General features: G+C 38.2%; 1 protein-coding gene and 1 long non-coding RNA gene across 4 annotated transcripts in view; one reads left to right on the forward strand and one right to left on the reverse strand.

Moving 5' to 3' along the window:
* Positions 1-12211, forward strand: part of LOC127950469 (uncharacterized) — a 92643-nt gene that overhangs the window by 57137 nt on the left and 23295 nt on the right. Inside the window, exon 2 of the long non-coding RNA XR_008152470.1 lies at positions 8052-8241. This is a non-coding gene — a long non-coding RNA (uncharacterized LOC127950469). The remainder of the gene's footprint in view (positions 1-8051; positions 8242-12211) is intronic.
* Positions 5023-12211, reverse strand: part of LOC127950443 (tripartite motif-containing protein 16-like) — a 57894-nt gene continuing 50705 nt past the window's right edge. The window contains exons 4-6 of one of the 3 annotated variants that reach the window (XM_052547503.1): positions 6394-6550; positions 6206-6253; positions 5023-5995 (exon numbers count right to left, since the gene is read on the reverse strand). In XM_052547503.1, the coding sequence (XP_052403463.1) occupies positions 5457-5995; positions 6206-6253; positions 6394-6550 (744 nt within the window). In that variant the 3' untranslated portion in view covers positions 5023-5456. The remainder of the gene's footprint in view (positions 5996-6205; positions 6254-6393; positions 6551-12211) is intronic. The other 2 variants (XM_052547502.1, XM_052547501.1) reach the window with 2 other exon arrangements.

A 12211-nucleotide genomic window follows, 5' to 3' on the forward strand; every position in this document is an offset into this window, starting at 1 on the left:
GGTCAGTTAAGAACAGGGACACCATGGTCCTTAAACCAGGTACTGGAAGCTTGGGCACTGTGTGCAGGTGCAGAGTCCTGTTGGAAAATGAAATCTGCATCTCCATAAAGTTGTTCAGCAGCAGGAAGCATGAAGTGCTCTAAAACTTCCTGGTATACGGCTGTGTTGACCTTTGACCTCAGGAAACACAGTGGACCAACACCAGCAGATGACATGGACCCCAAACCATCACTGACTGTGGAAACTTTACACTGGACCTCAAGCAACGTGGATTGTGTGCCTCTCCTCTCTTCCTCCAGACTCTGATATCCAAAGGAAATGCTAAATGTACTTTCATCAGAGAACATAACCGTGGAGCACTCAGCATCAGTCCAGTCCTTTCTGAAGCGAGACGCTTCTGACGCTGTCTGTTGTCCATGAGTGTCTTGACACAAGGAATGCGAAGATGAAACCCATGTCTTGCATACGTCTGTGTGTAGTGATTCTTGAAGCACTGGCTCCAGCTGCAGTCCACTCTTTGTGAATCTCCCCCACATTTTTGAATGGGTTTTGTTTCACAATCCAAAACAAGCTTTTATCCCTATTGCTTCCCTTCGCCTCTCTATTAATGTGCTTGGACAATGAGCTATGTGAATGGCTAGCCTCTTTTGCAATGACCTTTTGTGTCTCGCCCTCCTTGTGCAAGGTGTCAATGTTCGTCTTTTGGACAACTGTCTGGTCAGCAGTCTTCCCCATGATTGTGTATCCTACAGAACTAGACTGAGAGAACATTTAAAGGCTTTCCAGGTGTTTTGAGTTAATTAGCTGATTAGAGTGTGGCACCAGGTGTCTTCAATATTGAACCTTTTCACAATATTCAGATTTTCTGAGATACTGAATTTGGGATTTTTCTTAATTGTCAGTTATAATCATCAATATTAAAAGAAGTACATATTTGAAATATACCAGTCTGTGTGTAATGCATGAATATACTAGTTTCACTTTTTTAATGGAATTAGTGAAATGAAGTTTTTGATAATATTCTAATTAAATGACCAACACCTGTATACTTTTGTTTTATTGGTTGCTTGACTGTAAATATAGGTTATTATAAAAAAAAAAACAGCTATATTTAATTTAACTTGTTTAACTTGTTTTCCCTTTGAATTACTTTAAATTTTCTGAACGCATTGACAAATATTTTTATTTTTAAAGCTTAAAATTATTTATTATTATTGTCATTTTCAAGAAAACAAGACTTATCTTCTTATTTTGTTTCTTAATTACGTTTATCTTGTTTTAAGAAGGACTAGATATTTGTACTGGAAAACAATATTTAAGTTAAAGGTTTAAAGGCAAAACGTCTTAGTTTGGTGTTCACATCAAATTAAATTCACAAATCTGATTTTATACACACAAAGCATATTAAATGCTACTTTTATTTATTATGAAAATAAAATATCAAATTATGGGTAAAAAAAGCAATAATCATCTTCTAATTAAAGATCACAGCAGATTCTGAATACTAATGAACTCATTTTCAATCTTTACCACGATCCTTCAAACCACTGTGTTTTACTCATTTTTCAGCAAGACGTTTTTAATCATTTAAAATATAATAAAATTTAGTGTGATAATTGTGTCCTAAATATATTTTAGAATAGCATAGTTTAACAAGTCTATTTCAGAGCTGATGGTGAAGATTGAAGATCAGGATGAAGTGAAGGAGAAATATAATTTCATTAGTTGAGAAAAAACCTGCTCAGAGGTAAAGAAACCCAAAAAGCCTCATCGTGCAAAGACTTTCTCACACAAAGGAAACTTTAAGGAGCACGTCAGGATTCACCACAGAGAGAAAAACCCTACACATGCTGTCAGTGTGTGTAAAAGATGCCTGACTGAACTCGTGAAGACTGACACTGGAGAGAAACGGTTCACCTGAAGGATCACAGCAGAGAACGAGCTCTGCATCTCTGCGTCTCAGGAGACACCTGCACTATATCACACTGCCAGTCTTATTCATGTCTGTGTTTAGAGTTAGATGTCATCAAAGTCTCTGTTGGTGTTACGGTCAGGTGTTCCTTTACTTTTGTCCATATATTACTTACTTACCGGACTTACTTAGACTTATATGTCCAGAATTTCCAAAAAATGGAAATGCTTATTTTAGACATTATTTAAAATGGGATGTTAATTCTGCAGATGATGTTCATTCCTCTCCTGTGGTGAGAAGTTGAGCAGGGAACAGTCATCTATTTATCCCAAAATATCTTTATTGATGTCTCAAGGAGCACAACACACTTTGGTCTTACAGTAGGAAAAACTGAAGATCTTAAATTCAGTTTGTCCAGGAATAGAAGCCATCACACTAAAAGAGGAAAGTTGTCTATCAAACAGAGTGAACTAGACAACAGAAAATATTCACAATTTATGATCCTATCACTGATAAACAACAATGTCCTTCTTGAAAGAGATCAGCTCGATGGTGAAGAATCTCACTGTAAAGTACATTACTGTGAAATACACATTGGCGAGATTCACACAAACACAATCTGTTATGTCTCACATGAAGGTTTAGTTGATGTTTGGGGAAATCTGATGTGTAACATTATATTAGATCCATGCATTACAGTAGGTTTTAATATGGATCTGTCTCAATGTTAGTCAAACATGAAAATAAAAGACAGAATCACTCGATGCTCTTCATTAAACTACTGTGTATTAGCATCTTTGTTCTTATTTTGAATAGCAAAGATAAAATAAAAATAGCTATACTGTGATTAATAATATAGTAATTAATATTAAGACAAATATGCCATGTTTCTTGGTGATTTTACTTTTTGACTGACACTAGAAATTATAGGCAGATGGTAAGATGGAAAGACTGTGACATGCTCCTCATTTCCAGAAGTGTAAAATACTTGAGTAATTTCACTTGATTACTGTACTTAAGTATTATTTTGGGGGATTTGTACTTTACTCAACTACAATTTAAACTGACTACTTGTACTTTTACTTGATTACATTTCTGAAGAAGAACAAACTACTTTTTTACTCCTTACAATTATATTTCACCTTGAAAAGTAAATTATATTTTTATTTTATCTTATGCACATTAAATATGGGAAACAGAAGCTCAAACGTTGGTACAAGGTAGCAGTTGCATTTTCCCGCCCAAAACAGTTTATTCCTTATTTGTTCTGTTTTGATAGAGCCATTAGCTCTGTAATATATTAGCTGAATGCACAGAATTGCAAATAAAATCAGTGATGAGAATTTAAATACAGTTAATATTTTTGTGGTGTTTTTTATTATTATTAAATGTTACAAATCTCAAAAAAAAGTGTTAAAATAAACATTATATGCTAAATTAATTGTATTTCATGTTAAGTGATGTTCTTACCAGGTATTTACAATGTCATTATATGAATCATTAAGTAGGAATTAGGACTGTCAGTGATTTTCTTTTTTTTTATCTTAATAATTGCATGCTTATCTTATTAATTAATCTAATTAGTCACAAATAATTATTTATCAATATTTGCTAAGAAAAAAACTCTAAATGTCCCAAATAAACATTGAAATGATTAATTGTCCTTTCAGACAGTGATATTGAATAGACAACGCAAATAAAGTGGCCTTAAAAAAGTTAACGTTGTATGTTTTAATTCTATGACTCTCCTCATTAATTCGACACATTCTTGTATTCTGTCTGGAATATATTTCTGTCCTCTCCATCACATCTTGCTCTTCACAGGGACAGTTCACCCAAAACCATTTACTGAAGCTCAGTCATCCCAGCTGTTCATGACTTTCTTTCTTCACGTGAACACAAAGATTTTTAGTCCATATAATGCAAGGGGACAGGAACACTTCAGAAACCACACAAAGTTAACTTGACGGTCAAGATTAAAATATTTATTGGGAGTATTTTTCTTACATTGTTTCTCTTAAGAAGCCAGTGATTAACAGGGGTTGAGTTACTGTCATATTCTCTTTGTGTATAGTTTTTGAAGTGTCATTTTTGGATGTCCCATACACTTGCATTATATAAATAGATTTTTTTTTTTCTAAAACTCTTAGTTTGTGTTTATCTGATAAATGAAAGTCATACAGGATGGCATCAGGGTGGAAATTATGGAGTTTCCTTTCAATCCCTTTCCCTGTATTTCTCTTCTTTTTTTTTTTTATTGTGCCATTGCATTTTTTTTCGTTCTCTCCCGTTAACCATTCTTCTGTATTGTCTGTCAAAAAAAGTACTTCTACTTTTTTAATATTTGAGTACAATTTAAAGTTTTAATTTTTTACTTTTACTCAAGTATGATTTTGACCAGATACTTTTAATAGAGTACAATTTTCACTGAGTACTTGTACTTTCACTTGAATAAGATTTTGAGTAATTTTTACCCCTCTGCTCATTTCTGAAGAACTTGTCATTTTTTACTGTTTGACTTTACTGACATTTTTGTTCATGTTTACTTTTTCATATTATAATTAGATAACCAGCTGACTCCTATTTTAAATAAAACAATTTTAACCAATAATCTGATTTTATGGTTAAAGAGGGAAACATATGATTCATTTTGTGACTCGTCTGATTTTTATGTCAGTGATTTTAGGACGAGAGAAGAAACTATAACGAGGTTCTTGATTTGTCTTCTGGAGATCTGCACAGAGGAATAAAACACATCACCTTTCATCAAGTGTGTAGAAGCTTTATTTATATCAGAGAACAGAAATAACACATTGAATGAAATCATAAAAATGTTTAAAAAAAAAAAAAGAAATATTATTAATTATTATTATTAATATGGTTAACTTAATAACTGATTTTAACAAACACAAATACCTGTCCCTGCAGCACAGAAGCAGTCATCAGTAACACAGGTATATCTGGAGCAATATACAACAATACATTGTACAGTATCAGTTAAAATTATACAGTTTTCTTTTATGACAAAAATCATTAGGATATTAAGTAAAGATCATGTTCATGAAGATATTTTGTGAATTTCCTACTGTAAATATATAAAAACTTAATGTTTGATCAGTAATATGCATTGCTAAGAACTTCATTTGAACAACTTTAAAGATGATTTTCTCAATATTTAGATTTTGTTGCTCCCTCAGATTCCAGATTTTCTAATATCTCAGACAAATATTGTCCTCCGAATAAACCACACATCAAATAAATTCAAATAATTGACCCTTATGTCTGGTTTTGTGCTCCAGGGTCAAATGTAGGATGTGAAGGTCACAGAAACACAGAGTCACTCAGCAGGACTCACACACACTGATCTTTCCGTCTCTGTGAGGATTTATTACATTTATTCTGACATTATTTCACTGACAGAAGTAAAGCTGCAGTATTAATGTCATGAAGAGAAAAGAAGAGATTCAGTAATAACACTGTTATTGATCTATCATGCAGCTCAAAGCATTGTGGGTAGAATCTCTCGTCAGTGTATTCTGATTCATCAACACAGTTTCACTGATCCAGGCCAAAGAAAAAACAATACACTATTAAACCCAAACCCAAGATAGAGCGGCTGAGTGAATGTGGTCTGGACTGTGTGGATGAGTCTCATTGTGTCAGAGACGCTGTAGAAGGACAGAGTTCCTGCTCTGTGATCCACAAACACTCCTATTCTCCTGATGATGGGCTTCACAGAGAGAGCAGTGTGTATATTATTGTGACTGAATGAGTAACTGGAGGGGGAGCAGAACAAACTCCAGGACTGATCATTAGATCCAAACACACACTCTTTACCTCCTCCCTTCCTGCTGATGCTCTTATATGACACTGATATACACACACTATTAAATCCTCTCCAGTCAATCTCCCAGTAACAGCGTCCACACACACTCTCTCTACACAACACCTGACACACATCAAATCTGTCTGGATGATCAGGATACGACTGAACTGTTTTAGTGGCAGTAATCACTCTGTTGTTCTCAGACAGACGGAGGAATTTATTCACTGTGTTCAGATCCAGAGTGAACTGACGGGAATCTGATGGAGATAAAACACATCAGAATCAGGAATTATGAATCTGTTTGATCTCTTCATGTTCAGTGTATCATCAGTGTCTCAGTACAGATGAACAGATATCTGTGAACATCATCATTTACATCATCAGTTATAAAACTCTTCTTTCTCCTTCTACAGGAAGAACATGAACACACTCAGAGAGTTTTTCTGCTGGTTTTCTTACTGACTTACATTGTAGGAAGTCCTTCCTGGTTCTGGGAACAATGTTGGTGAATGTGACTGTGGAAATCAACAGACATGAACAGTGTGATTCTCATGATCCTGTATCTATTCCTAACACATTTCTTATATGAAGTTCTCCATGATATGAGATGATGATGGACTGGTTTCTGAGAGCAGATTAATCTCCAGGACTTTACCTCTGTCTGAGATCTTCTTCAGCTGCTCTTTGCAGAAATCCTCCAGTTTGTCTCTCAGCTGATGGACAGATTCTCTCAGATCATCAGAAGAGAGAGAACTGAAGATATCATCATTTACGTCTGTGGATTCAGGAGCTGCTGAGAGAGACTGGAAACTCTACAGAAAACAGAAATCAAACTCATCAGCTCCACACTTCACTCAGTAACCTGCAGGAACATCAGATTGTCTTCAGTGATCTTTAGTAACTCAATCCAGCACTTACACAGCATCAGCTTCATTCTTCTCATATTCATTATATCACATCAGAGCTACAGATCCTAGTATTCACCACATACACTGTTTGTGAACTTTCTAGGAAACAGTTTGGATGATAAAACATCTAACAGCTCAAGCACATCAATGGAGTCTCATTGTAGAGTTGAGTAGATTTGATCAGGAGAAACAGCTCAAAGTTATGATTAGATCAACCATTATTGATATCTTTCTCTCAGGTCCACTATGATCCTGTTCTTCTAGATGTGTGTTACCTGCAGGAACTGGATGTGATCCTGTGTGTGTGAAAGCTGCTCCAGCTCAGCGTCTCTCCTCCTCAGATCATTGATCTCCTGCTCCAGTCGCTCCAGTCGTCCTTCAACTCGACTCACTGCAGTCTTTTCCTGATCTCTGATCAGTCGTATCAGCTCAGAGCGGCTTCTCTCAATGGAGCGGATGAGCTCAGTAAAGATCCTCTCACTGTCCTCCACTGCTGTCTGTGCAGAGCGCTGTTAGGACACACAGTGATTCAGCTTCAGTGAGTCTGAACTGAGACGGAGACAAACTTCTCTTCTTCTCCAGACTCACCTTATGAGACTCCACAGTCTCTCTCAGCTGCTGGAGATCTTTCTCTCTCTGCTGGATTCTCTGCCGGAGCGTCTTCTGTGTCTCCTTCAGCTGCTTCTGCAGGACAAACAGATGATAGTCAATCTCACAGAAAACTACTGGCACTAAATCATCATGAACAGATCAATCCAGGAAAAGTAGGGTGAGGCATTTAAAAGGTTAATTATCTGAACTGATAATCAATGGCTGTAGGTTCAAATTCCAGAAGTGATGATTGATCATTTACTACCATCTTTCATGAATTATCTATCATGTGTGATTAAGGCCTGTTTCACACTATAAGTGTATATTATGAAAGTGAATCTGACACAGTTTCACACTGACTTCTGTGTTCTGTGTAATTAAGCTGCAGCTCTAGACAGAAAATAAAGGACTGAAGTGAAGCTATAAAGGGCTAAAATAACCTGGATTCATTCAGTTTTACTGAACAGAAAGTGTTTGTGTGCAGCTGTTGTTCATTACTGCTGTGGTGAACAGTGTGAATGCTGTAAGCTGTTAATAAGGTGCTGATATAAACACATATGAAACAAGTGTCAGCAATATTTCATCAGTGTCTAGTGTTAAATACCTGTTTCTCTGTCCTCTGTGCTGCAGCTGATACAGTGTCATGGTTTTTATGTTCATCCATCGTACACAGCAGACATATAAACGTCTGATCACTGTGACAGAAAACCTCGAGGATCTTCTCATGTTTCTGGCAGATCATCTCCTGCAGTCGTCCAGTGGCTTCAATCAAACTGTGTCTCTTTGCTTTAAACCAACTCTCATGTTGTTCAAGGTGATTCTGACAGTAAGAGTTCAGACACACCAGACAGGACTTGACGGCTCTGTATTTTCTTCCAGTACAGACGTCACACTCCACATCTCCAGCTCCAGCAGGAACCACACTTTGAAGTTTAGTCTTCTTCAGTTTCTCCATCATTTCAGCAAACACCACGTTCTTAAATAAAGCAGGTCTTGGGCTGAAGGTCTGTCTGCACTGAGGACAGCTGTAGACGCTCTTCTGATCCTCTTCATCCCAGCAGTCTGTAATACAGCTCATACAGTAACTGTGTCCACACTGGATGGTCACTGGATCCTTCAGGAGATCCAGACACACCGGACACAAAAACTCATCCTGAGAAAATCTGGCTTCTGCCATTTTACTGCAGAAATACAGAGTCACAAACACACAGAGCTCAGCTACACTTTCACTTTCTCTTTCCCTGAACTCATGTGATTCCTGTTTCCTGGTTCTGTGTTTGAGTGACGTGTGTAAAACAGGTGTGTCTGTGTCTGTAAAACAGGTCTCTCATTCCTGAGATTAGTTTTCACATGCCTGACAAACAAACACACAGATAAACACTCAAGCCAGCTAGTTGTATACGAGTAGTGTTTTAGGGACAAAAGTTTTTCATTTCAAATGTCTCTATCTAACACATTAATGATGCAAAGGAAAAACATATAAGATTAAAACATGATTTACTGTATTATATGATAACTATATAATTTATTTTGCTCCCTTTGCTAAAAGTTTAAGTGAAAATTGTAATTGCTTTTGTTATGATTACATTATTAATCAGTGACACTCAAAGAATCAAAGGAATTGTCTCAAGTTTCATGAGATCTGTAAACAGAAAACAAAAAAAGCCTAATAGAAGTGTAATCATAAGCAGTTTGTTCAATAACAGGGGTTATGAGAAGAACTCTTTCAATGGGACAGTTAATAACAACTCAATGATTAAAGTTAAACCTTAACTGTGGAAGTTGAAATTTCAAAACCAAAAGTAGCTGTTTTTAAAGACTTATCTGGAAAGACACATATGTTCAAATCCAGCTGTCAGTCACTGATTTAAAAAAGTCCACATAGTAAAACACATGTCAGTGTAGTGAAGTCGATGAAATAATATTGAAAATAGTGATAGCATGCACTTTTAAAACTTGCTGAGACCAGAGTTAATTCAACCAGAGTCAATGGCCAAGTGCCCAACTAACATGAACACTAATCACCATATAGATAACATACTTTAGCAACCGTAGTACATTTACCAAATGAAAGAAATAAATCCAAACTGGCTTGCAATAAGGGAAAATGGGAATTTTGTTTTTGCAGTTGTTTAATCATCCTCTGGTGAGATACTGATTTCATCTAAGGATGTTGCTGTAAGTAGTTGATGTGTTTCTGCTCACCTCTTCACTTTTTTCTGTTCTTGTCGTTCATCTTATACTCAGTGTTTCCGCTTGTTAACTGTAGGTGTCATCACTAATGCTCAGTCATTACTTGAAGAGTGAATCTACAACTGGCGCAGTGTTAAATGTCCCATGACATGAACATGAGGTTTTTTAACATTAATATGAATTTCCCTAGCCTGTCTATGGTCACCCAGTGGCTAGTAATTTCGATCGGTGTAAACCAAGCTCTGGGTGTCCTGCTGTGCCTTTGAGAAAACGAGAGCTCAGACGGGACGCTCTGGATTCTTCCCCTTTTGACATCATACTGGGAAAGGTTACCTCCCCTTTCTATGCTTTGACAGCCCAAACATTAACATTTAATTCAGTTGCAATTTCAGCACATGCTTTAAAAACAGACTCTTACTATATGGATTCAACAGCACCACCATAAACAGTGAGTAACAGTGTTCATTAATGCCTGATCTGTGATCAGTGATTTCTGATGTGTAGCTAATTATTCAAGTTCAAACAGACTTTCTTTCTAAATCGTTTAATACGGTTCATGCATCAGTGAATCAAGCCAGTGACTAAACGGTCAACTTCACGTTGTTTCTCTTAGTAGCATTAAACAAATCTCTTATTTAAATTGTGATTTAACTACAGAGAGCGATTTAAAGGTCACATTTTTCGTATTTTTTTAAGCTTTGATTGTGTTTACAGTGTGTAATAAAACGTGTTCATGTTTCGTGTGTAAAAAAACAGTATTTTTCACACAATTCACTTATCTGTAAACAGCTGTTTTCACTGTCATAAAAATGGGCTGATGACCTCCTTGTTCTATGAAGTCCCTCCTCCAGAAATACGTAACAAGTTCTGATTGGGCCAGCAGTTCCTGTGTTGTGATTCGACAGCAGCTGAGCGCAGGCTGCCCTCCTAGAAACGTGATTGGACTAGTTTTGGACTAGTTTTGAGAAGCAAGCAGGCAGGATTTGTTTTAAAAAACCTGATCTGAACGCACGTGCTGGAGATTTACTTCTAATCACAGAACGCCTTTACTGACGAGATGCGCATGAAAATCGCATTACATTTTTTGCACAGCCCTACCATCTAGTTAACAAAGCTAAACAGCGTTGCCCTTTGTGTAATAAGTTACAGAAACTGTTAAACGCACCAGCTTAAATAATAAAATACAATTACCGGTTGTGGTCCATAAACAACGCCTTCTCCAGACAAAGAGGGAACGTTCCCGGTTACTTAACTGTAACCTTGTTTCCTGAGAAAGCGGAATGAGATGCTGCGCTGCTCAGTGCATTGGGAAATGTCTTATTCGTGGCTAGCTGTGAATAATGTGTGTAACATGTCAATAGAATTGACCCAGTGGTAATATAGCCTCATTTGATGACGTCATCGGGGCGCGCACCTGCAACATGGGGCTATAAATAGATACGCCACAGGTACATCAACAGGAATTTTTGTCTGAAAAGCAGTCCTGAGACATATTCAGTACAACTATGCAGCGCAGCATCTTGTTGCGCTTTCTCAGGGAACAAGGTTACAATTAAGTAACCGGGAATGTTCCCTTTCGAAAACTTAAGTCGATGCTGCACTGCTCAGCCCATTGGGAACGAGAATACCCACGCCGCCGTGCTTGAAAAATGTCTGGACCCCTAAGGTTGTGCAGGTGTGCTATCAAACCACAAGAAGGCCTCATACATAAGCTTGTGATGTTGACTCAAGGACACGAGAGCCCGGAGTAGCATGGACATCCAAACTATACCTGCGGCATCACAAACCGCAAATCGCAAAAGCCCTGTGTTCCTCAGTTGTTACCCTTCAGGGGCCAAACATGAAGATTCCACAGGTCGGTCCTGGAATGGAATATCGTGCCCCCTGCCTGAGACAGAAGGTCCCTCCTCTCCGGAATCGGCCATGGCGAGCCGTCGAGGAGAGATATTATCCCCGAGAACCATAATCTGTTTGGCCAACGTGGTGCTATCAGCAAGAGGCAAGACTTGCTGACTTGTTGGCGAACTCTGGCTAGGACTCCAAGGAGCAGGAAGACTGGAGGAAACGCATACAGGCATATTTTGGGCCATGTGTGCACCATCGCATCCAGACCCGGGGTGGGGGGGGGGCTGAATGACTCAGAGAAAAGTAGAGGGGACATTGCACTGTCTGATGGGAGGTGAAGAGGCACCTCTGCTTTGTAAATTTTTTTTCCAAATCTGTTTCACTACCTCTGGAAGGAGTTTCCATTCCCCCATTAGTAGTGTCGGTTCAAACGCCCTGGAATGTAACCTGGTGTTGTCCACCTGTACTAGGATATGACAGCCTCTCAAATGATGTAGGAACTATTTCAGAGCCAGAAATACGGCCATCAGCTCAAGGCAATTGATGTGCCAATCCAGCTGATGACCCCCCCCCCCCCCATTCCCCTTGAGCTGGGTGGCCATCCAAGACTGCTCCCCAACCCATCAGGGAGGCATCTGCTCGAAGACCCAAGATAGCCCGACTCTCTCCTTGGACGAGGAACATGTTCTATGGCCTCTTTGCCCAGAAGAGTCTGAGCTCTCGAGACAGTACTTGCATCAGCTCCGGTTTCACAGAAGTGGAGACCATAACGTTGAAACGTGGAGGCTGACGAATAAATTAGATCCTGTATCCTATCCGTACTATGCTCAATACCCCCGCAAAAATGGTTGCACAGAAGGACAAATCTGTGGCCCGACGAAGCTCAACGAACGCTTCCTTGTCGATTGTACTGCCCACACTCAAGTCCTCCAACAG

The sequence above is a fragment of the Carassius gibelio genome, chromosome B2 (assembly GCF_023724105.1).
Source record: "Carassius gibelio isolate Cgi1373 ecotype wild population from Czech Republic chromosome B2, carGib1.2-hapl.c, whole genome shotgun sequence".
Lineage (NCBI taxonomy): Eukaryota > Metazoa > Chordata > Actinopteri > Cypriniformes > Cyprinidae > Carassius > Carassius gibelio.